Source organism: Branchiostoma lanceolatum, chromosome 2 (assembly GCF_035083965.1).
Source record: "Branchiostoma lanceolatum isolate klBraLanc5 chromosome 2, klBraLanc5.hap2, whole genome shotgun sequence".
Lineage (NCBI taxonomy): Eukaryota > Metazoa > Chordata > Leptocardii > Amphioxiformes > Branchiostomatidae > Branchiostoma > Branchiostoma lanceolatum.
Genome location: NC_089723.1, coordinates 33,908,964 through 33,935,280, shown reverse-complemented (window position 1 = coordinate 33,935,280; position 26,317 = coordinate 33,908,964). Strand labels below are relative to the sequence as shown.

Here is a 26,317-nt window from a genome sequence, read left to right as displayed (position 1 = left end):
TAGTTGATTATGATCCATATTAATTTGAACTATCTCCTAGGATGATAGAGTGCATTTTAGATGTTAAAGAAATATTCAACAGTGCTTAACAAAGTCCAAGTGGTTAACAAAGTTCCGGTGGCGATATTGACTTTGAACAACATTTGAGGTATTGCTGATGTCACATGTGCGACAAGTCACATGTCCAGAGCGATTGGGTCAGAGAGCTGACGAAAACTTAGGGATTCAGTCGAACATTTTCTAGTTTAAGAACAGTTTAACCTTTCCTTAAGTTCTAGATTTGTTGACCATTGAATTACCAACTTGAAACTATTCAGCGATTATTTAAGGGTTATCATGTAACGTTTACAGACGAGTTGTTCTGCTTCTTGTTGAAGTATTGTCAGAAGCGAGATGGCCGGGTTCCGGGCCATTTTCTCCCTCCGGGTCCTTGGCCCATTCCTGGACGTCCGTCCGCAGGAACACCAGTACCACCAGCCCGCCGAACACGTAGATCCCCGCGCCGATCCAGAACACCGTCTGCCACGCCTCCCGGGTTTGCTGGAGGGCGAAAAGTGTTCAAGAAAACCACAAGTTAATGTTTAGGGACAATAATTTGCCAGGGGAGTTTGGCTACCAAAGTGGTTGACTGGCCGTGCGGGGAAATGTTAACCTTACCTTGGACAGACTCTCCCGGCCAATTATTCATTTTGTTGCCAAATTCTACGACCCGTACCCCCGTAGGAAGGCCTGGTGGAGGCCAGACTGTCACGAATTAGAACTATATCTAACATGACCACAGATAGATGACAATACCATTACTGACTTACATTATTGTTGGTGAGTGTGCCGACCACCAGCGGTGTGACGAAGCCGGGAATGTTACCAAAAGTGTTGGTGATACCGTACAGGATTCCTCCGAACCGGGGGGCCAACTCAACATGGGACAACTGGAAACAACAAAAGGCGTCTTAGTCATTTTTGTGTGTAATTCACATCAATGAAGTCAGCATCAGTATAACATTGATGTCATTCCAAGCGCCCAGCTTGATGATTTCCTTCTTGACTTTAATCAATTGAAGGAGGTAGATTAAGTGTTATTCCAAGTCAGAAGATGAGGAACATTGGAAATCTATCAGTAGTACCAACAGGAACAGTAGTTTTAAAAGTTGTCAACACCCCTCCCTCGGCCCAACTTTTTCGTTCTAAGTAGGCTAGGCTTTTTTTTTTTACCTTCGTCAACGTTATAAATTATGTTTTCTGTGGCGTTTGTTGGTGGACTGCACAAGTCAAGAAGTTGTGGAGTGATCTTTATGATCTTTATGTAAGTGTTGGCTAAACAAAGGACAAGTTCGAATATGGACCTCCTAGCGTCATTCTATGGCACTGCAGCAAAATTTATGGTTTTGATATCTCGTGTGCTATGGTCCTGATAGATATGCTATGCTATGGTAGATAGCCTTATCTCATATACAATCGTCTGATGTTAACGTAGAATATACCTTAAATCCAGGGGTAGCCAATCCTCCAAATGCCGCAGCCAGCGTGAGCATCGCCACACCTGCAGCCCGGTCACAGCCCACGTACCCCGCCAACACGAAGAAAATGGCCGGTGGAATTTGGCCTAGTATGACACGGAGGTAGTGTATATTTTTCAGTAGTACAATGTACTATGCAAGTGCCTTCTTCTGTTGTTATCTAGCCTACCATGAAAGTTTGTATCGCATATAACGTTAGCTATAATGATTTTTGATGTCTAATTTTATCATTCCATTCCTTTTCAAGTCGCCAGCACCTTTATCTATCTGTCCCTGCTTTCTGCCCTTTCCAACCAATTCTCCTACGCAGAGCCTTGCCTGCGGTCTTACCAATATACCTTGAGGAGGCTCTGCTAAACCAAGCTGAGGTTTCTACTTTTGTGGACGTGGCCTCAAACCAGCTGTCAGCCAATCGAAGAATCGACTTTACCAAAAGAAAACAGAGCCTTCCCAAGGTATACTGTATATACGTGGGCGAGGATCTGCGTAGGAGAATATTCCCACCATACGTACCGAGGAAAGTCATGATCCTGCGGGCGGTGAGAGTGCTGACCCAGTGTTTCCTGATGTAGTCAGTGACGAACCCTCCGGTCATCACGAACAACATCAGGCCCAAGTGAGGGAGGGCCGACAGGAAGCCATTCTGAATTTGTAACAAACGAACAAGCAACCGTCATTTCATGCACCCTTTCTTACAATTTATAAGATGTCCAGATTTTTTATGGTATAAGGTTACGGCATCGACACATAAATGTCTAACGCTGATGTTTCCCTTGAGATTGCTTTTACTAAAACGTTGCATCTGCTACACGTAACGAGCACAATCTGTGCCTAGCCCTTGTCACACATTCAGGGCCTTTCCACGACCACTCCCCAACTAAGGTCGACGCTGGGTTTGGAGTAGCCTGGAATTCACCCTAGCTCCAGTTCGCCCGTCTGATCACATCTAAGCAGAATGTGACTTTCCCGACTTTGATTTCTCAAAATCCGATGTCTGCTGACGCAGGCAACCTTGCCGACCTACTCTCAACCGCAGATGATCAACTCCCAACCATGATAGTGAAGAAGGTCGGGAGCCCATTGTGGGCTGTATGTCACAAGGACTATACCCACCGCCTTGATGTCAAACCCCAGGATCTGTTTCAAGTAGGTGGGCAGGTAGGTCAGCATGGTGTAGAATCCCCAGGTGGAGCAAGTGTGGCCGATCACGATGGCCCAGAGTGGCACACATCGGGCCATCTTCAACCACGGGACGAAAGGACTTTTCTAGTGCAAAACAAACAAGTTTAGAATATGTAGGAGTCGTCTAAAATTCAAGTCGAAAGAACGGTTTGTTTATTTATTTGTGTTACATTTTCCTGACAGTAACTAAAGTACTTCAATCATCGTTCATCAACTGACAATATTTCCAAGGAGATCTTGAGCCCGTCAGGCGTTAATGATTGAAAATACAGGTTGCTGTTCATGCAATTTCCTTTCGCAGTCAAGCGTGTGTGTTTATTTGGTTCAACGTCTCGTCACATCGGCTTTTATTTTTCGACTGTTACCACTTCTCTGGTCTCGATCTGACTTTCGATGTACTTGGCCTCCTCCGGGTCGATCCTTGGGTGACTGGAGGGAGAGTCGTACACGAAGATGACCCAGAACACGAACCACAGGATGGGGATGCAGCCTGCAACATACACAGTTAGGTTTATAGACAGACTGGTATTCCAAACGATGCTTAGAATCCTCGATATATTTGGTTACGACGCGGTCATATTTGTCGTAGGTCGTCGTACAGTGTTGATACCGTAGAATTTTCAAGCAAAACAAATACAACCATTGACAAAGTTCTAAGATAGCTTTTTCTGAAACAAGACAGAATGATGTTGACTGGGAGCAAAACATTTTTTGTTGTTTCGGGGATTTTTCAATTTCTGATTTCAAGCATAGCTAATATCGACAAATCAACATTTTTTTTCACCCGCAATTGCCCATAATTCAAAAGCATTTATCAAAAATCTTCATAACAAAAATCTCGGGAAAACCGTTACAGTCATTTCGAGCCGTCAATGATGTAAAGTGGATACTTCTTGAAGCCAGTCTTAAACGCGGTTCGAACGCATGTCAAGCCGCACGGATAGGGTAGACAATCCTTGTAATATTCAAGGTCACCAATAATGACGCCAGCAGCTTCGTGTTCGATACATGTTAAATGTCCACAACAAAATGCCAGAATAGAATACGGTTTATATTTTCGAAAATGTAGTTTTTCTCCTGATGCGGAAAAAAGGGCCAAACAGCGAGGGTTTACAGTAAAAACATGCGACAGCCACAGTTGACCAAAAATGGAACACGCGTTAGGATCGAATTACGTCAGATCGAACATCGTCGAACAAGGTTCGAAGTCGGCTGGACATGGGGGTTTTCGAGCTCGAATTTGACCACCGTGCTTGACCGTAACTAATAGTTGAATGACTTACCTGTGACGTAGAAGACAGAATCCCAGCCGTACGTGTCCGCCAGGTATCCAGACAGCGGCAGAACGATCACAGTGCCGAAGTTCGCACCTAAGTTGAAGAGAGTATGTCTCATTGCCTGACCTTACGTAAAAGAAATACAGCAGCTATATACAAGAAATAGCACTGGTTTATAACAGCCTTCAAGCTAAAAACTTTGTGTTTGTGGCACTTCGTTTTGCGTCTTTTTGAAAAGTTGTCAGTCAAAAAACTAATTCCACAAACTCGACATGCACTATTGACCTTGATACCAATAGTCGCCAGAAAATATCAAATATCCATCATTTAATCATAGAGGGGTTTGTAAGAACTGCAGCTGACTTACCCGCCATAGTTATAGACATGAGCCTGCTCCTCTCATATATAGGTGCCCATTTACCCCACATGCCATGGTGCGTCGGATACATTATGCCCTGTAACAGACGCGATTGTGAACAGTATAGCTTCATGTAGACATGAGTTTTGAGTTCCTTTAGGTACTAAGTACACAAGCCTGTTTTACGAGAACTCTTTTATGTGTTTGCAAGCTTTAATTTTCCCACGACCTCAGAAAGAAGGCCCAGAGACGAGTCCAGTGGAGGAAGTAAGTAAGTAAGCTTCAATTTCAAGTAAAGATCGATTGAGATTAATTGATTGATTGAGATATAACTGACATGGCGTATTAAAAAGGCACGCATTATAACTTGCTGCATGCCCAATGTGCCTGTAGGCACAGGAGGACCTAATGTCTAAGATAAAGTAAGTATTATATTAAAAGAATGTCCCTACCGCGACAAACCCCACCAGAATCCTGACTGTTAGAAGAGCGTACACGCCGCCCCGAGCCGCTACTGGGGTCAGTAACGTGAACAGGCCTCCTAACAGCTGACCGGTACCTGAAAGGTGCAATATCATTGGTTGTCGGTATACATTCAAAATTTCAAACCGACCTGCTGTTACTCACCGGAGCACTTGTGTCTGAAATATATCAGCAAGTCATTTTATCATAGACCAATAATGTTGTATGTGCAATATCTACTACTTGGATGTGTAATTCCTGTAATTTGCAATTTTTGTTTTTCTCACCACAAACTATCTTGGCACCCAGTCTTGTCTCCAGCCAGCCGCCAAATATCTGTGTGGTGACGTAACCGTAGAAGTACCCGGACAGCACCTGGCCCTGGGCCCACTCGTCCCACTCAAACTCGCCGTCTTCCTGCGATGCAGATGTTCAGAAATGATACTTATCCACGAGTCATGTATTTGTAAACTTCACCAAAGAACACAATTATTTGTGCAGTTGACATTGATCTCTTGACGGTTAAAAAAAGACTTGACGGTTAAAAAAAAGAATAGAAACAGAAACAGAACATATACAGATGGACACTGCGGTCCACATAAGGTTTTACTCTCAGGTAGGTTGGATTTGTCCCGAACTCCAAGACCCTACAAGCAAGAAATGTTTCTATTCAACTCACCTTCCAACCGGCAGGGGGCGTGTTGTTCTGTGCACCGGTACACTCGCTGGCCGCCGATGCCGAGAAGTTACTCTTGACCATGGAGACGATGGCGACGCTGAGGTTGGTTCTCAGGATGTACACATTGGCGAAGGCCCAGAACCAGGCCACCACCAGGATATGGCGGGCGTGAACACATCCCTGCGTCTGGAATGAAACCATGGGGGAAATGTTTATTTGATGGCTGCTACAATATCTCTATCTTTCAAATTCTTTCCATAACAGCACTTTGGTATGATATTCATTCATTTGCACTTTCAGGACTTCAACAAACCCAGGAGAGCGAGGGTTGGCAAGAAGATATACATGTTTACACTGATTAAACAGTTCAATGATTTCTGTCGTGCTTCACTCATAAGTAGGAGTTCGAGTTTTTCACTGTTTCTTGTTTGGTCGTCATGACTTACAGTAATGTTCGGTGAAATACCCCAGTTGTTTTCATTTTGAGTATGTTATTATCGTATTGCAATATTTCTTGTCTTCCTTAATAATGAATTTCTTACGCTTAATCTGAAATATGTCATCAGTAATTATCTTTTTTGCCATATATTTGTTTCTTATGTTCTTTTCAATTGCGAAATTCTCAGTTGTACTCATTTTGAGTATGGTATTCATATGTATTTTCTTGTTCTTTAAATTTTATCACCGCTAATAATTGATGGCTTATTCTTAATTTGCAATCTCCCGATCCGTATTCGGCTTTTAATTTGTTATACCTTTGTTCGTTATTTCATCTTACATTAAACACACTTGTATCATAATTGTTATTTGCGAAGCTAAATGGAGGAGGGTTTCGTATAAGCCTTGCAGACTTCTTTCCTCCTGCACGTTTTTATAGATACTTTCAATTACTTCACTTTTTTTATATGTGCGAATGAATAAAGCCTAAAAACAACATTTTTACGTTTTTAAGTCAAATGGTGAAAATTTATCATTCTTGTTTTTAGATGTTTTCAGTGTTTCAGATATAACAAATGTGGAATGTTTCAAGCCGTTGACATTTGTACTACCCTACATAATTGACCCGTACACACACACAATACAACACCACAACATAAACTAGTCTGGTGTATTTTTGCCAATATAAAACGTAAGGTATCTTGATGCCCTTACCTTCTTTATGCACTCCATTCTGCAAGATTTTCTGTTTGTGTACAACAGGGCGACTCTTGCAGTCTTTCCCAGCTCTTTCTGTGTCTGTTGTATTGTGGTGACAAAGTGCACCTAACACTCTCTTGTTCAGATCTTGCATCAGGTTTAGTCCGTGACAATCATTAACAGAATTGAACAAGTTAAAGGTCTGTTGGGTCGAACAAAGGACAATCACAGGAAGATAAGCTGTAATGTACTTGTATGTTGTTAAGCAAATTGTGGATCTGGATAAACTCAAACCATTGGATGCTTTTCTGGAGTAAACACTGTCATAAACGTCATGAGTTTTCACTGTCTTTAAACTAGACCCAACTTTGGATAGTTTGCATATATGTCAAGAAGACAACTTCGCTTATCAAAGACAACTAGAGTTCCACGACCTCATACCTTCGCCGACTGATGTTAGCCTTTTCGAGTGAATGCTTATCACTCAGTATGTAAATAAGGTCCTCAATTGCATGAATTTCAAGTGATCAATTTCTCTACACAAAATACAGCATTAAAGTAAAATCCTAGAAAAGAGGGCCATTGTAGCATTTCCTCATATATTATGTAAATGAGGCCATCATGATTTATGTCTGATAACGTCCACATTTGATTATCTCCCAAACGCCACAAGAATGAAATCCCATCATTTACCACTCTGGAAGTATAGTATTTTGTCATAGATTATGCAATTCAAATTAGGTATTCATTTGCATAATTGATATCTATCAATATTCCTCTCTTTCTCAGTTACATGTCACGTGTTTGACTACAATGGAATGCAAGGGTTTGTATACTTTTTCACATCACAGATCCTGATTTGCATGATTCTTATACGATCATGTAAATCATCACTCAAACTATGTACATCCCTACAAATCATGACGATCCGTCATCACCTTCTTGAGCTATTCTCTTTCAAAGTTTAAAACAAACCCATACCTATACCTACACGAGTTCTCCCAACAGAGCCCTGCACCAGGCAAGTAAAGTATCACATGTGTCCTCCAGGGACGTCTCACAGGGAGCCTGCTCCGGTAAACTAGGTCAACTGTCAGTGCAACTTAACCTGAATATATAGACTTAAAAATAGCAAATTGAAAGGGAATTGTAGACATTTCCTTATAAATTATGTTAATGAGGCCTTGTCATGCTTGATTTTTGTCTGATATTGTTCACCTTTACTTAGCTTCCTAATGATACAAGAATGAAATTCCAATCATTTACTATTGTGGTATTTTCAATTTTTTTTCTCATTAATTATGCAAAATAGGTAGCTACTAGCATTATTGGTATCTATCGATACCTCTCTCTTTTTCAGCTATATATGTCACATGTTTGAGAGTCCTATTTTGAAAGGCAGCAGATTTATAAACTTTCCTTGCTAATTATGCAAATTAGCTCCTGATTTGCATAATGAATATTCAATTATGTAAATCATTAATCGAGGTATCTACATACCATAAGTCAAGACGATCCGTTGACCATAAGTCTACTTATTCATGTCCCAAGGTCAAAACAAATAAATTAAAAACACCCGCTGCAGCTCCAAACAAGCCGCTAGAGGGCCCAAACGTGCTCAACTTACTTTATGTGGCATGGACTATCTACCACACAAAAATCATGACCGTAGTACTTGCAGAAAATTCGACCTCAAACTTTGAAGCTACACTGCAGTACCCAAAGAACCCGCTAGGAGGCCCATCATCGAACTTGACCTTCCCCTTTCATAAATCTACCTATTCACTAAATATCATGCACAACCATCAACAGCTTCTCGAGTTACCCTGTCAACAAACAAATACGCATACATAAACAGCCCACTGCAGTACCGCAGGAAAATGCCAGGTGACCCATTTTTGAACTTGAGCTTTGTTTTCGCAATCTCTACGTACCCACCAAAAATCATGCAGATCCATCATCAATACGTCGAGTTATGTTGTCTACATACAAACACACTAACAAAAAAAGTCCACTGGAGCACTTTAGAAAAACGCCAGGTTAACCATTTTCGAACTTGACCTTCGTTCCCACAGCCGCCACTTACCTATCAAAAATCAGCAAGATCCGTCAAAGTTCTCTCGACTTATGATCTCGACATACATACGGACCCACTTTACAGCTGGCGTAACCGATAACATAACCTTACCGCGAATGTATACATTCCCGGCGAAGGTAATCAACATGTTGTAGACATATCCTACATCATGTATGCAAACTCACCCTGCATCAGAAGATAGCTATGCCTACATGGGGCACACATTTGGAGTCGACAAGTTAATAAATGGCTACTTGTTTACAGGAAGGCCATTTAAGCGGTACCGGTCACATTTTTAGTGGTGTCGATGTAACGTTTCTGCGTAAAGGATCATGGCAGTAACGACTCTAGCACAGTCTTGCGCAGGAATCTCTGGCGTTACTAATGACCTTACGTCAACCAATAATAGTAATATGTAGAGCTACTCCCTGAAAGTAAGCATCCCTATTTTTGCTGTAGAGAGCAACCTCCAATCCAGTCGGCAAGCCATTTCCTTTAGGGCTTCTCTGCACAACAGAAAACTTTCCTTGACTTTCAGCCCTTTGTCTTTGCTCAACGTTTATATTGCCCAGATCATTTGATCATTTTCATATTGCTCATATACATTATTAGGTCTTGACATGATGGACAACATTCAGGTATATATGTGTAGTCTTTGACTTTGCTATATTTCCCCTTGAATTAAAAGTTGAAAACGTACCAAATCTTTGTCTTTATTCATAAATGGAAAAGTAGCTATTGGTTAGATCTTACAATACTTTGATTTATGATATACATGTATTTACTAAGTATGATCTAAGTTAGTAGAATAATCACCAGTTACATTAACAGTTACTAGTAGAGACAAGCCATAACCTAACTTTCAATCTACCTTTGATCTACTACAATCCAGCCACTTGTTACAGAGACCTCAGTCTTTTAGTTGATTATGATCCATATTCATTAGATCTCCTAGGATGATACAGTTCTTACACACAAATACCTGGTTAGGGTAGAGCTTTGTTACAAGTATCATTTGAATTACGTTGAAACATTCACACCATTGGTTGATAAAGTCCTAGTGGTTAACAAAGTTCATGGGGCGATATCGACCCTGAACAACCTTTGACCCTTTGCTGACGTCACATGTGCGACAAGTCACGTGTCCAGAGCGATTGGGTCAGAGAGCTGATGAAAACTTAGGGATTCAGTCGAAAATGTTTGAGTTGGAGAACAGTTTAACCATTTCCATAAGTCTAGATTTGTTGACCATTGAATTACCAACTTTAAACTATTCAGCGATTATTTAAGAGTTATCATGTAACGTTTACAGACGAGTTGTGCTGCTTCTTGTTGAAGTATTGTCAGAAGCGAGATCGCCGGGTTCCGGGCCCTTTTCTCCCTCCGGGCCCTTTTCTCCCTCCGGGTCCTTGGCCCATTCCTGGACGTCCGTCCGCAGGAACACCAGTACCACCAGCCCGCCGAACACGTAGATACCCGCGCCGATCCAGAACACCGTCTGCCACGCCTCCCGGGTTTGCTGGAGGGCGAAAAGTGTTCAAGAAAACCATACGTTAAGGTTGATAAGCCTACTATACTATGCTCCATGATGTCCAAAATAATTTACCTCCTGCAGTGGTTTGAGAGATAAATGATCAATTTGGGAGAATCCGTTCTGAGCTGGAGGCAAATAGCAAACCCTCGCAGAGAAGTACGTAGAAAATCATGCAGTTTTGGGCGTTCGCGTTTTGTGGATTAATCATGTCAGGGTTTGGGTACACGAATCAGGATAAAAAGACGAATAGATCCCCTTTGTACAGTTTGCATCATATTCCCAATAGAAAGTCAAGGGTAACACAAATCCAATTTAGGTCGCAGGGAGGTCACCAAGGCGCTCCAGTCCAGTGAGATACTAATATTTAGAGTCTCCTATTTTCGGCTGTAAACCGGTTGGCAAGTGCAAAATGATTTAACCTCTGGCCGTGCTCCAACGTTGATTCTAACGAATTAGATATAACGTTATATCTAACATGAACACAAATAGATGACAATATCAGACTGACTTACATTATTGTTGGTGAGTGCGCCGACCACCAGCGGTGTGACGAAGCCGGGGATGTTACCAAACGTGTTGGTGATGCCGTACAGGATTCCTCCGAACCGGGGGGCCAACTCAACATGGGACAACTGAAAACAACACATGGCGCCTTTGTCTATCATAACGTATACTGTAATTCAAATCGATATTTTAGACCAAGTATCAGTGTCGTACTGATCTCATACTACCCGTGGCGACTGAAGAAGGGCTTCTCTTGCTTGCAGTGCTAGGTTATAACATAGCCTGTATAACATGTTGTATGGGCTATCAGTCGTCACGGCTATGCCCAGCGCCGACCTTGATGATTTGCCGCATGACGTCAATCTTTTAGGAATTATGAGTAACATTGAAAACCTACAAGTTGTACCAAGAACACGAGTTTCCAAACTGCCACCATTCACCCCTCCCTCGACCCTCTTTTTCTGCGAATTAGGGTATATCTAGTTTGTTTGTTTGTGGACAGCATAACACAAGAATGTGCTGATGGATCTTTATATTTGGTCTATGGGTAGGTGCTGGCAAGACGAAGAACAAGTCCGAATATGGCGTCTTTCTAAGATACTGCAGTAAACGTTCTGGTTTTGATATCTCGTGTCCTTGCCATGCTATGGTCGTCATTCGTTAATTAAGGGTTAATGACCCGCCCTGAGATGTATATGGTGTCATAACGCCTACCCATGTGCTATAACCACTGAATAAAACCACAGAGTGAGCGAAGCGAACGCGGTGGTTTTATGAGGTGGTTATAGCACATGGCCAGGCGTTATTTCACCATATATTATACACCGAGGAATAGGCGGGTCATTAACGTTATTATCATATTGCCTATCCAACCTGACCCTTAAAAGAGTACACAATTCCTGTATGACGCATAGATCCCTTATACTAAGAATTTCAGAATTTACATTTGTCCTTTTTGTACAAAGGATGATAGATTTCATTTTGAAAACCAAAATGTCCACAGATAATATTTAATAACATTGCAATCTTGGCATGTCAAATCTTTTTCAAATCTATTCTATTATCTATTATCGTCATTCCTCCCTGCTGGGTGTCTGAATACTGTTTTCTTTCCGCCCGTTTAGATTTGACTTGTATTGAAATGGCTTATGCTATGTTGTCATATGCTTACAAAATATTTGATTTATTCTAAGATAGTAAACATTTTTGGGAACAAAAAAAATTATACGAATGTTAACAAAAAGATAACCTCCCCCTCTACATAAAGGAACGGTCGAACAGGTGTGTTATGGCGTCATAACACATGGGCAATGAAGGCTTCTGATTGGTCGACGTCATCTAATAATGGTAGATAGCCTTATTTCATATACCATGCTAATGTAGGATCGATCATAATCGCTACAGTATACCTTAAATCCAGGGACAGCCAGTCCTCCAAACGCCACAGACAGGGCGAGCATCGCCACACCTGCAGCCCTGTCACAGCCCACGTATCCCGCCAACACGAAGAAAATGGCCGGTGGGATTTGGCCTAGTATGATATGACATGGAGGTAGAATACACTGTTCAGTAGTATTTGCGAGTGCTGTTTTCTGGTGTTATCTAACCTAGGCATGCGGTTTAAGTTTGCATTGTATATAATTATGATGATTTTTGATGTTAAATTTATCATATAGATCCCATTTCTTTTCATGTATTCGGTACCTTTATCTATTTCTCCCTGCTTTCCACCTCTTCCTACCCATTCTCCTATGCAGAGCCTCACCCTCGGCCTATACAATATACCTTGGGCAGGCTAAACCGGGCTGAGCTTTCCAATATTGTGGACATTACCTCAAACCAGCTGTCAGCCAATCAGAGAATCAGCTTTACCCAAAGAAAACATCTAGGTGATTCTCTGATTGGCTGATAACCGTTGATTGGACGTCACGCCTACAAAACTGGAAATCTCAGCCTGGTTATGCTAAGGTCAGTTTTCCAAACCGGGGCCCGGTCGGGCTGTTTTCGCGAACGAAAATTAAACAATTCATATCACGAATATACACAAATGGTGCGAAAGATTATTTTTGGCATTTTTTTTTTAATATCATTCTTTTTGTTCCCGCTAATTGTTCGGTCGGGCCCCAGGTTCCAATGGAATCGTGACCTCAGCATAAAGCAGATCCTCCTCGAGGTATATTGTTTAGTCCGCTTGAGAGGCTCTGTCCCGTCATACATTGTACGTACCGAGGAAAGTCATGATCCTGCGGGCGGTGAGGGTGCTGACCCAGTGTTTCCTGATGTAGTCAGTGACGAATCCTCCGGTCATCACGAACAGCATCAGGGCCAGGTGAGGAAGGGCAGACAGGAAACCGTTCTAAATTTTTTAAGAAACAAACAAGCAAAGTGCAAACGTCATTTCATGGAGATTTTTTTTAATGATTCATATTATGGCTGAATAGAATTTTCTGCGGTAAAACGTTACGGCATCGAAACATAATATTCTACTATTGACGTCTCCCTTGAGATAAACTGTTTTACTAAACTGTTATGTCAGCGCTACACCTAACCAGCACGACCTGCGTGAAGCTCCTGTCACGGATTCGGGACCTTCCAACGACACTGTTCCAAGGTCTGCACTGGGTTAGGATCGGTTAGGTTGGGAATAGCCTGGATTCCATCCTATTCTAGCTCCAGCTATAATTGTATACAAGAAGAATATGACTTTCCCGACCTTGATTTCTCGATATATATAGTTGGCGGTCACAGACGACGTGTAAAGATTAGTAGGCAATCTCGCCGACCAACGCAGATGACCTTCCTCACAACTAGTTTCCTTGCATGGTCTGGGAGGGTCTATGTCGGGAGGCCATGGTCGGCCATGTGTGACAGGAGCTTCTACTACGTACCGCCTTGATGTCGAATCCCAGGATCTGCTTCAGGTAGGTGGGCAGGTTGGTCAGCATGGTGTAGAAGCCCCAGTTGGAGCAGGTATGGCCGATCACGATGGCCCAGAGCGGCACACATCGGGCCACTTTCAGCCATGGGACGGGCGGACTTTTCTAGTACAGGGGAAATTTTACATGAATTGTATCATTGGAAGAACGTTTCGTATGATTTTCTATACCCTATTTTCTTCTCACTCTTCTCTGTGGCTTGGCTCTGCGAACAAAGATTTAAGGGCGATGTCTACGTCTGGCACAGGCTCTCTGGTGGCTGACAGCTTACTTTATAGTCGTTCATTAAATGACATTTCCTAACAAATCTTGAGTGTTTTGTACGATAGTTAAAAGTACAGGTTTCTGTTAATGCAATATCAACTGACACGTTTGGTCTCTTACCACTTCTCTGGTCTCGATGTGACTTTCGATGTACTTGGCCTCCTCCGGGTCGATCCTTGGGTGACTGGAGGGAGAGTCGTACACGAAGATGACCCAGAACACGAACCACAGGATGGGGATGCAGCCTGAAACATACACAATCTTAGGTTAGACCGGCATTCCAAACGACGCGGTCACATTCGTCTTAGGTCGTCGTACGGTTTTGATGCCTTCAGTAGAAGTTTAAAGCAAGCTGTGTCAGAACCAACTGCCGGCAAGGGTCTACAACAGACTTTTCTGTAACAAGACAGACGAATTTTGCAGGACACATGGGCGACTATCCCAAGAATGTCCTCAATTTCCGATCGAATGACGATCGTACGATGTCTACAAACGACGTGTCCTTGAATGAACTTTGCACTGCTCTCCCATATTCTTTGTGGAGATGCGATCTCCGAACATTATGAGCAATGCATTCTTTAAGACCCAAAACCTCATCACCCTCTGTCGTGGTAAGAATCCCGAACTGGTACTTGACCGTGAAAGTTGAATGACTTACCTGTGACGTAGAAGACAGATTCCCAGCCGTACGTGTCCGCTAGGTATCCAGAGAGCGGCAGAACAATCACTGTCCCGAAGTTCGCACCTAAGTGGAAAAGATCATGTCTCATTACCTGTCCTTACGTAAAATAAACACAGCACAGGTTTCTAATACAGCCCTCAAGCTGAAGATCAGGACGTTGTGTTTGCGGCACTTCAAGTTGTGTCTTCTTGAAAAGTTGTCAGTCAAAAACTAATTCCACAAACTCGACATGTACTATTGACATTCAAACTATACACCAATAGTTGTCAGAAAATTTCAAGCATTTAGAGAAGAAGAAGATCTTCATTATATTGACACAACAAAAGCACAGCGACTTTCGTAAGGTCTACTAGGTTTGTAAGAACTGTAGCTGACTTACCCGCCATGGTTATAGACATGAGCCTGCTCCTCTCGTAGATAGGTGCCCATTTACCCCACATGCCATGATGTGTCGGGTACGTTATGCCCTGTAACAGACGTGATTGTTTACAGTATAACTACATGTACATGTATACCCTTCTAAAACATCAAGAGTTCTGAATTGATTGTTTTACGAGAGCTCTTTTATCTGTCTGCAAGCTTTAATTTCCCGCGACCTCCGAAAGAAGGCCCAGAGACGAGTCCAATGGAGGAACATCGGTGGCCTATGCTCCGACCGGGCAAAGGTCCCAAGTAATGCTAAGGTCAGATTTCCAAATCGGGGCCCGGCCGGGCTATTGGCGTGGACGAAAATTAAACAATTCATATCAAGAATATACAAAAATGGTGCTCAAGATTGCACTTTTTTGTGTGTTTTGTTGTCGTTCATATCATACTTTTCGTTCCCGCAAACTGCCTGGCCAGGCGCCGGGTTGGGAATTGTGACCTTAGCATAAGTAAGTGAGTTTCTATTTCAAGTAAAGATTGATTGATTGATCGATCGGTTGGTTGATTGAGATTGATTGATTGGTTGGTTGGTTGGTTGGTTGATTGATTGATTAGTTATTTGGTTGGTTGGTTGGTTGGTTGATTGAAATCGATCGATCGATTGATTGATTGAGATATGACTGACATGCCTTATTAAAAAAGACACATACTGTAACTTGCTGCCAATGCGCCTGTAGGCACAGGAAGACCTAAGGTAAGATGAGTATTATGTCACAAAACTGCCCCATACCGCGACAAAGCCCACCAGAATCCTGATTGCGAGGAGAGCATACACTCCGCCCCGCGCCGCTACTGGGGTCAGTAACGTGAACAGGCCTCCTAACAGCTGACTGGTACCTGGATTGAAGGGCGCAATATCATTGGTTATGAAGAAATAAACTGTTCTCCAACTCAGAAATTGGACTCGCCGGAATTTTGGATTGCATCGCTCAGTCCTCTTTCTGTACGTATGACGTCAGCACTGGGTCAAATGTCGTCGGAAGTCGATATCGTCCCTCGTCCCGGCTGAGAGAGGTTTAGAGCGCCCTGATGAAGATTGCCTCCTTTACTCCTCTCACAAAGTAATCATGTTCGATATCCAGAATATTAACACACCCAACGAAACTGTGTGACCCGGAGATTCAATATGAATACGGATATCATAGCCTCTTGGTATCAATTTAAGTCATCTTCAGAGACTGCCATTCACCGGTTTGCGTCTGTAATACATACGCGATGGCATACAATTTGTAGGCATGAAGAAATAGACCTATAAGGCTATTTTAAATACAATAGATATTTTGTGTAATTCCTGTGTTTGAAAACAACCTTGTGAATGTCGGTACCCACCACATACTATCTTTCCGCCAAGTCTTGTCTCCAGCCACCCGCCAAATATCTGCGTGCAGACGTAGCCGTAGAAGTACCCGGACAGCACCTGGCCCTGGGCCCACTCATCCCACTCAAACTCGCCGTCTTCCTGTGATGCAGACATTGTACATGAAGCAGTATTAGAAACTTCAAGTTCAGAAAAGGTTCTTATTGGCCACATTTGTAGCTTGACATCCCATAGACTAATTCAACTGCACTGACAAGACTGCCATCGTTCGTTTACACTGTTGGTCTTTGGTAATACCAACCTCCTTGTTAATACAATATCATCATTTATAACCTATATTAAAGTTTGTTATGTGAATGCTCTTGATCTGCTATAATATAACTAAGCTAAAATTATCCTTATTCATGAGTCATGTACTTCTTAACTTCACCCAACACAATCTTTCTAGTTCTGCGCAGTTTTCATGAGCAACATGTTTCAAACACTTCGTCTTGTTCTTTTGCCTTCCTTTGTAAAGCATGATGCTGTTTCAGGTACCTAGTAGTGTACTCACATTTATCATTCATTTCCAAATCTAGAATGTCACAAAACTAAAAACAGAAATGAAACAGGTAGACATGATGACCTAGTTTTCTCCATGAAAAATAGAGATACAGTTTAGATGATGTCCCAAACCCCCAATCCAAAATCCTATAACCAAGAAATTTTCCCCTCAACTCACGCTCCAGCCGGCAGGGGGCGTGTTGTTCTGTGCACCGGTACACTCGCTGGCCGCCGATGCCGAGAAGTTACTCTTGACCATGGAGACGATGGCGACGCTGAGGTTGGTTCTCAGGATGTACACATTTGCGAAGGCCCAGAACCAGGCCACCACCAGGATATGGCGGGCGTGAACACATCCCTGCGTCTGGAATGAAATCATGGGGGAAATGGCGGTAACCGTAATCTACTAACATATTTCCACCAGGGTACATAATTCCGCCACCCTGAAAAGATACAGACCTCCAACCCAAAGTCCCCCAGGATAATACACTCCTGTATGTCTAAACTGTGCATACCTGGGGGTGCTGCACTAGAGATATCTCAAACCCGCTGTTTTTTGTGGCGGATTTATGTAACCTGGAGGATTAATGTTAATTGGGGGTTAATCTCCAAGCAGATGCTGGGAAGAAAATAGTCACTTTCTAACTCTGGAAGTCCTGTGTGTCAGAAACGCGAGACGTGTTTGAAAGCATGTTACGATCTTCGTTCCTAAAATCTACTTGGAGACAATACGGAAGTGCTAGTGGACTTCCTACTGACGATCGGTGTCTTACCATTTTGAAAATCAAACAGGACAGAAAGTTGATAGTAGAAACGACCTTCTCTTTATAGAACGCATTCAAAGGCGGCAACCGTACTAGTAAGATCTAGTATTGAACTGCGAGACCAAATGATACAATATCTCTATTTCTAGAACTCTTTCAATTTCCACAACAGCACTTTGGTCAGTGATATCCGTCCATCGCACGTCGACTGACCTAAATTGTTGGACATCAAGAAACCCAAGAGACTCAGAGTGGGCAGTGTTTTGACATCTTTGGGGGCGGGGTTGGCAAGAAGATATATATATGTTTACACCGATCAAACAGTTCAACGATTTGTGCCTTTCACTCAGAAGTTGAAGTTGAATACAAGTGTTTAAGAGAAAAAATGGCACAAATGCGCCTTCCTCGTCTGCCAAAGGTTGCAGTGTTTCAGATGTAACAATTATGGAAGGATTCAAGCCCGGTTGACATTTGTTCTACCCTACATAACTGACCTTAACACACTGACACAAACACCACACCCACCACACACCCCAACATACAATATAGTATGACCCGATGTCTTATGTCATTGAAAGAATCTTGGGTCCCTTACCTGTTTGATGCACCCCATTTTGCAAGACTCGCCTGTTTGTATACAACTTTCACAGTCCTTTCTGTGCCTGTTCTCTTGTGGCCCTGTGGTGACAAAGTGCACAACCTCTTTGCCAGATTTTGGCATGAGATTTAATCTGTGATAATCATTAACAGGCTTGAAGGTCTGTTGGGTCAAACGAAGGACAACCATTGGATGGTAAAGGTTTCTGGAGTAAACAATGTTATCAACAAACTGAGTGTAGTCATGCTCATGAGTTTTTACTGTCTTTGAACTAAAACCAACTTTGGTTTGTTTGCATATATGTGTGAGAGACAATTCAAGATGTAGTAGAGGATGTAGACCATTGAGCAAAAAGCTTGTCCTGAAACTAGCTATGCCTGGGCCACACATGTGTACTGTCAAAGATTGGGGTCGACAAGTTAATAAATGGCTACTTGTTTACAGGGAGGCCGGGAGAGCAGTGCCCGTCACATTTTAGCTACAGGGTGTAGCTCGGGGTCTACTCACTCTTGAAGCTTTGTCATTCTGGGCTCTACGACTAAAGAAGGCTTCATGGCAAAGTTTAAAAAGAAGGTATGTTCCCACGTCCCAATGATAAGTAGTGCTTACGTGAACTTGCATAGTCAGCGATTCTATGTATTAGTTCAAGGATGGGCGGGCGAGTTTGTGGGGATATATCAGAGCCCCGCCTCCCGAGGAGGTTGTTGGCGTCCCGAGGGCGTAGCCCGAGGATGCCAACAAGCTCCGTGGGAGGCGGGCTCTGATATATCCTCACAAACAAGCCCGTCCATCCTTGAACTGATTTAGAGCACAGCCATCCGAAGCAAAGCTAAGCATACATATTGGGAAATAGTTTGACATATACACTGAAACAAACACAATATGCCAATATGAATGTTTGGGTTTGTGAATCTCTTTTTCTTAAAATAATCCCCAGTCCACATGTGGTTTTACTTCTGTGGTTCAGTTGAGGTGACAGGCGAGTACCAAGGAGTGACCATTATTTGCTCTCCCTTGAGGCAGAGGTGCTATAACCAACCTGGGATATGGTCTCAGCCAATGGAGAGCCAGACTTTATGCTAGAGCACCTCTGCCTCAAGGGAGAGAGGTGCTCTAACTAACTTTGGCTGTGTATGTGGATTTCAAACAGCAAAATACCCGCTCCTGATTGGCTAAGGACAGATGGCTGTGCTCTAATGTCTGGATTTTGGTACAGGATGTTGACATCTATCCCTATGGATGGGGGAGGGGGAGGAGAAGGCAATCAGAAAGGCCGCCTGGAAAGATAAGCTGTCAGAAAAAGGCCTATGCCTCGGTAAAACACCCTTAAAGTAAGTCGACCCGTAAGATGGTTAACAGGATAGTACGTAACTTGCTAGAATTATTGATCCTTATTAATATGTGATCACCAATCCCAATGTTCTGACACTCGGTATTTAGATATCGCTGGGCAATGTTAGCTTTTGAAGGTTTTTGCCTGTCGTCCGATATTTATGTCTTCTGTCCTCCGTTGACTAAGATAAACATAAACAAACGGAGAGCAAAGTTTAAAGGGTCATGCTTTGCGTGAACAAGTTGTGACAAGGAACAGCTACTTTTGTCAGGCGTCGTTCAGATGTTTACTTCTTATCTGAAGCGACCAAATTGAGAAACAGACAAACAAAAACACGCCGATGTAGTACCTTTTTACAAACATACACTATTTACATGTCCATCTAGTGGTGTGTCCAGCTATCAAATATTGTGGAATGTACACGCTGAGAAATGTACAATTTCAATTATTCCCTTCGTGAAACTCAACCGAAGACTTTGAATTGACTTGACTGGACTTCATATGTGAGAGATGTTTTTCACTGAGTTTGTTGTAGCAAATTTTTGGTCAAACTTGTGATATTTTTTCGCCTTCATACAATGGTCGTTCATAACATTCATAGTACTAGTATTTTTTAAAACATAAAAAGCGGAACTTCGTCGATGACAGGCAACATCCAAAAGGTCCCCAATTATGATCTTCCCGACAATAGATATCTGACGCGGTAGAATGATTTCTATGAAGACAGGAACACCTACTATTACGGGGTTCCAAATTGTTTCAAAAGCCCCATTCGAGATATATATTCAACTACATTATAGGGCGAGATAACCATTACTGTGTAGAAATAGGTAAATATATCAAAGAATGTCTAGACCTTAGAACTATTTGTGCAAATGATACGTTGGACTGAACATGTTGATATATTATTTACATGTATTCAAATACATTTATGTATAGATTAATTCATTTGTATCCACTTGACTGAATACATAGATGTAGCAGACTGTCGCTGTACTTTTGTTGTGTCAATAAAGATTTATCTCTCCCTAATAACTGTCTTCTGTCCCACCGCAGCCGTGTGAATGGGTCCCGGCCCGTTACGTCCTGACGGCCATGTTCTTCCTGGGGATGATGAACGCCTACATCCTCCGCTCCAACATCAGTGTCGCCATCGTCGCCATGATCAGGACCCCGGAGGCTGCCGGGAACGGGACGGACGGGTCGACCAGCATCTGTGGAGAATTCAGCTTCGGATCAACTGATGCCAATAAAACTACGGTTTGTCTTATCGCACCGATTTTATCTGCAGTACGATCTATCTGCCAATCGAAAATCACAACCATATCGTGTCCAGAAGACGAGATATTAAAACCGCTGCAGTGCCTTAGAAAACCGCCTTTTATCGAACATGATGACCTTCGTTTTCCTGACCTCTACCCACGGCACCTTAAGCATAAGCCTTTCCTTCTTGGCGAAGGTAATGACGATACCTAAGATCTCAGTACGATAGTTGATGCTGGGCCTGATAGCCCTAATCCAAACACATTCTTCATGAATCAACTCACCAAGATTAGAAGCTGGGGTTGCATTACCAGACGACTTCTTTTAAAACTTGTGCATGTAGCCAGCCCAATAGCTTAAAATTCGCGGGGCTTGACTACAATGCGAGAATCATGTGACTGTTGAACAGCTAATACAGTGTAACATCAAGGCAATGTATCAGTCCTGTCAAAATAAACAATGTTCAAAGAAAAACCTTTCTCCACTCTTTCGCAGAGCCAAGGGGAGTTCGACTGGGACGAGACACAGAAAGGTCGCATTCTTAGCGCCTTTTTCTACGGGTACGTCTTCATGCAGGTGCCTGGGGGATACCTGGAGACCAAGTTCGGCGGGAAGAAGGTGAGTATCCCTCCTAACTCCTGCGTTCTTCTTGCAGACTTCTTATCTTTGAGTCTCTGAAAAGATGTATACAGATCTATAATGGCTGATAATGTACTCGCATCTGAAGATATAAAGTGATTGCAAAGGTACTATGCACTTTTCAAACAAGTTTGAAAGCGAAATGTTTTTATGTATTTGTTTGTTTGTTTAACTTTGATTTTCTAATATTTTGTGTGTGACATAGGTGTACGGCATAAGCATGCTGATAGGCGCTGTGTTGACCCTACTGACCCCCGTGGCGGCCAGAGTGGATTTCTGGTTCCTGTTCTTTGTGCGATTCTTTATGGGCTTCTTCCAGGTACGCCACCTATCTGTATAGATCTGTACCGCTTGTACATTATTCTCAACTCGTTGAAATGGGCATTTTCGCACTATCACTGTCAACATTGAAGTCATGATTGGCCTTGTTTCAGGGCGTGATTTTTCCTGCGCATCACGGTATGTGGGGGAAGTGGGCACCGCCTCTTGAACGGAGCAGATTGCTGTCCATCACGTGTACAGGTAGGACCATAAAAGTATTCAACTGGAAACCAAGTCGCAGATTTTGCAAACCTTGTGATACATATTTTGCAATTGCTTGCTAAACCCTAGTATGAGAGACTTGTCCAATAATCATTCTATTTTCAACAGTCTTTTTATTCGTTTGAGCAGTTGTCCTCTTATCTGGGCGCGGCGATATATTCAGATTCATGGAGCACACAGACAGCCAGACGTACCATATATATTTCAGGCACGAATGTTGGCACGGTGATCGCCCTGGCGCTGTCTGGGTACATCATAGACACGATCGGCTGGCCATGGGTCTTCTACATCACAGGTAAAGGCCTCACCATATGATGATAATAATAACTTTATTGAACAACAACTGTACAATGTACAAAGTATGGCATCAACTGGTACTTAACTACAGTTCAATAAGGGTAATCTGCCTTATACGAGGGTGTGTAGTATGGAATGAGAATGGGCTTTTACGATCATTGGATGGAGAAATTTTTAATGTCTAGACGTTCTTTGATATGTTCTATTAATAGCAACATGAGACCTAGTCCGTGACAGAGCGCGGTCATAGTACATATAATTCCAACTGTAAGGTGATAAACGAAATGACACTGACAAACGATCGATGTGTCTGATCATCCTTATCACTTCATGTGACATTGTAACGTTGGTGGCCTTTGCTAACATTTTGACATGGTTTATACGGTGCTCAATATATCCGCCTTGTGTTTATTTCTTGCTTACATCAGGAATCGTGTCCCTGGTATGGTTTGTGGCATGGATGTTACTGGTCCATGACTCTCCTGCTGAACACCCGAGGATCTCCGAAGAAGAACGAGAGTACATTGAAAATTCTATCGGCACAAATACGCAAGAGGTAATTACACGTGGCTATTTCGTTGGTTATCTTATACAAACTCGTGATAGCACTTGTACGAAGCTGGCACATGTGCGTATATCGTAGCATAGAGTAAGATTTTGCAACCAGTAATTGACAGAAACTTTCACCGAAAATAACATAATCGTATAGTCTCTTCCTCTGCATATGGCAACTTGTCACTATCGTCACGTATTCAGATGGGGACGAGCATACAGATAATGAAGAAATATCATCATTTTGTTGTCTAAGCTTTCCTCTTTCTCCATAGGATATCCCAGTGCCATGGCTCGAGTTTGCCAAATCCAGAGTTGTGTGGTGCCTTCTGATTGGTCACTTCTGTAACAACTGGGGAAACTACACTATGCTGACGAACCTGCCCAATTACATGGACGCCATCCTGGGATTCAACATCGCGGAGGTACATAAACGCGTCAGCGTCCTTATTCAGTACCAGGGACAGCGCAGCAGTTATTGATGTCTTATTGAGCACGCAGGACAGTGTAGCAATTCTTGATGTTTTTTCAGCACCAAGGACAGTGCAGCAGTTCTTGATGTTTTATTCAGCACTAAGGACAGCACAGTAGTTCGTGATGTCTAATTCAGTACCAGAGACAGTGTAGCAGTACTTGATGTCTTATTCAGTACCAGAGACAGTGTAGCAGTACTTGATGTCTTATTCAGTACCAGGGACAGTACAACATCTCCAATACTACTCTTTACTTTTTCCTAGAATGGCCTTCTCTCCGCCCTGTCGCCTCTGACCATCTGGGTGTTCACTGTCACTGGAGGCTGGATCATTGACGTCATCAGGTCACGTGATATCTTGGACACCTTGAACTCTCGTAGACTACTGACGTCATTGGGTTGGTACTAAAGTCTCTAACTATTAAGTTCGAAATTTTGTTCTTGCAGACAATACGAAAGCTAATTCAATCTACGTGTTGTGAAACCACACAAAAATCAAAAACAACTTTTTACATTCTAAAGTTGTATACGAACATTCTACCGTCAAACAGGACAGTTCCTCCCCGCCGTCTTTCTGATCATCTCTGGATTTGTGGGGTGCGACCGCGCAGCCGCAGTGGCGATGTTGGCTCTGTCAGCGGGCTTTGGTGGACTTTCAACACCAGGTGAGCATGCGCAGAAACACTACAGCACACTCAGGGTCATATCGATCGATTTATCGGAACTGCTGACAGACAAGTGTAAAGTTATGTCACTGTTTTGATTTATTAAGTTGCTACAGTTCCATGTCTTGGATAAATGCTTCAAGAAAGGGATTTTGCAGTTAAATCCAACATGGCTTCCTTCTTGTGTAGGGTTTAAGATCTGTCACATCGAGATCGCCCCGAGGTTCGGAGGCATACTGTTCGGGATCACCAACGTGTTCGGGACCATCCCAGGATTCGTTGCGCCCGAAATCATCGGTGCTATGACCAACAACAACGTAAGTGACACCCCATCCTTAGAACTGTTTTTTTACGTGAAATTCTTATGATGTAAAATTTATGATATTCTGTCGTTCACCTTTGGTAACATTAATTCATGTTTAAAATCATTCACCGTGTGTTTCATACGTCTGGTTGTTTAGATGTCATTACTGTTATTGTGTTATCATTGTCATTTCTTGTAGTGTATTGTGCTATTGGCCATTGTTCGCATATTTCTTTTTTAACTGTACTCTGGGGTGTAAAGGGTATACTGATCATGTTGCCGAATCGAATCTTAATAAATATCCTCTCTTTTAGCAAACTAGGGAGGCTTGGATGAACATCTTCTGGATTGGCGCAGCGATATACGTTTTAGGAGGAATAGTTGTCCTCCTGCTTTTGCGAACAGACATTCAACCTTGGGCAAAGGCGCCGGACGAAAGTAGTGCAGATCCAGACGTCTTCTTCCTCGAGGACATCCCAAACACCGAAAACCAAAGGCACAAGGAAGAAACTAGAGAAGAGTGAATCCGAAGGCTGCATTACACCAACAGGGATAGTTTGACGTTGTAATTTCGTACACGACTATCTTTGCCATAACACATATTCTACACAACCGTTCCATATGTTTAGGTTTACGTTACAAGTCATATTTTGCCATATCCTAATTTTCAAATGTACCTCTACATACTATTGGCATTTTTAAGAGAATGACGCGAAGGAAGGGCGGAGATGTACACTTTTCAATTAGTTCCCAAGTAATGTTACATCAAAGAAGTCACACACCAGTATTTGATTTGTTCTTCATTCTCTTTTATTGTATGGAATGCTGTGAATTGATATTCCAATAAGTAGAGTGATCTAAGTAATTTCGTATTCTAAACCTATAGTTAAGGCCTGGAGTCATTAGATTCTTGTCGCAAAAATAAACTGAGGTAAACGAAGCAATGATAATTATCATTATGGAGATTGATGCAAATAATGTTTGAAATGAAGGGATTTTCACATCATTTCGTTAAGCCCTGTTTACTCATATCAGGAAATAACAAATGGTATTCTGATGAAATTTTGCAGTTTAAAGTTTTACCTTATAATAACTTATTAAATGTTGCATAAATTTTGCATTATCCAGAATTCAGTAGTGTCAACAATACGCAAATCATGTTCATTTATTTCATAATTGTTATAATGTTAAAATAACATCATAGTCTAAAAGGAATAATACACAGCTATAGAGATTAACAAATATACATGTTCTATACATAGCGTGATACACAGCATAAGCTTAACAATTAACAAAATTACCCATTTCCTCTTTAACGATGATTTGACATGTTCCTAATATCTGACATCGACCCACATTTTTGTTTTCCACTTTCCACCCACGCCAGGCCACACTGACTTGTTATATGAATGGCATCCACGCGCTCATCAATTGTCGTCAGTTTTGAAAATAGCAAGTTTACGACCATACTTTAAATCTGACAAAGAAGCTACAAAATGAGCGAATAGAAAACGGATAATGCCATACAATGCATCCTTTCCTATCGTAAAACGTACTGGTAAACTTATTCCTTCCACTATATGTATTTCGAGCCCTGAGCGAGGTTTTTCAAAGTCTTTCACGAAGATTTGAAAGAACAAAATAATTCATTGGATCAAGGACACTATATAATGTCCTTGATTGGATATAAGAGATTCTTTTTTTCACAACCAGTAATTCTCATCTGCTGACGTTTCGGTGTCAGAGCTTCTGACTGGAGTCAGCGTCAGCAGGTGAGAACGAAAAAAAGAATCTCCAATATCCTATGTTCTACCAACCTGATGAAATTATTTTCGGAAGTAAAGAATTGATTGTTTGCCGGTTTGGTATAACGTTACCATGTTCTGTAAGTTCAGTCATCTCTAAATCCTTCCTAACCACTTTGATTTCATAATGAAGACAATTATTTTAGCCCTACTGATATTGTCAATTCAACCTTCTCATGATTGTTT

At 42.2% G+C, this 26,317-nt stretch overlaps 3 protein-coding genes across 3 annotated transcripts; 1 reads left to right on the top strand and 2 right to left on the bottom strand.

The window, feature by feature from the left end:
* Positions 1–323: 323 nt before the first annotated feature.
* On the bottom strand, positions 324–6,742 carry LOC136428764 (sialin-like). The gene is made up of 12 exons (XM_066418506.1): positions 6,628–6,742; positions 5,476–5,661; positions 5,084–5,213; positions 4,787–4,893; positions 4,344–4,431; positions 3,983–4,069; positions 3,065–3,189; positions 2,631–2,783; positions 2,031–2,160; positions 1,482–1,603; positions 810–929; positions 324–540 (listed from the first exon to the last, which is right to left on the bottom strand). Exons 1-12 carry the CDS (start codon positions 6,643–6,645, stop codon positions 346–348), a joined length of 1,461 nt encoding a protein of 486 aa, XP_066274603.1. The 5' UTR covers positions 6,646–6,742; the 3' UTR covers positions 324–345.
* Positions 6,743–8,844: 2,102 nt separating this feature from the next.
* On the bottom strand, positions 8,845–16,509 carry LOC136426997 (sialin-like). Its single transcript, XM_066415717.1, has 10 exons — positions 16,365–16,509; positions 15,766–15,872; positions 14,989–15,076; positions 14,586–14,672; positions 14,048–14,172; positions 13,616–13,768; positions 12,954–13,083; positions 12,137–12,258; positions 10,736–10,855; positions 8,845–10,208 (listed from the first exon to the last, which is right to left on the bottom strand). Exons 1-10 carry the CDS (start codon positions 16,507–16,509, stop codon positions 9,996–9,998), a joined length of 1,290 nt encoding a protein of 429 aa, XP_066271814.1. The 3' UTR covers positions 8,845–9,995.
* A 2,199-nt stretch (positions 16,510–18,708) lies between these two features.
* LOC136428763 (sialin-like) lies at positions 18,709–25,440 on the top strand. The gene is made up of 12 exons (XM_066418505.1): positions 18,709–18,831; positions 20,648–20,851; positions 21,350–21,472; positions 21,699–21,812; positions 21,928–22,015; positions 22,245–22,331; positions 22,762–22,889; positions 23,161–23,310; positions 23,623–23,755; positions 23,909–24,022; positions 24,212–24,339; positions 24,641–25,440. Exons 1-12 carry the CDS (start codon positions 18,811–18,813, stop codon positions 24,848–24,850), a joined length of 1,500 nt encoding a protein of 499 aa, XP_066274602.1. The 5' UTR covers positions 18,709–18,810; the 3' UTR covers positions 24,851–25,440.
* The last annotated feature ends 877 nt before the right edge of the window (positions 25,441–26,317 follow it).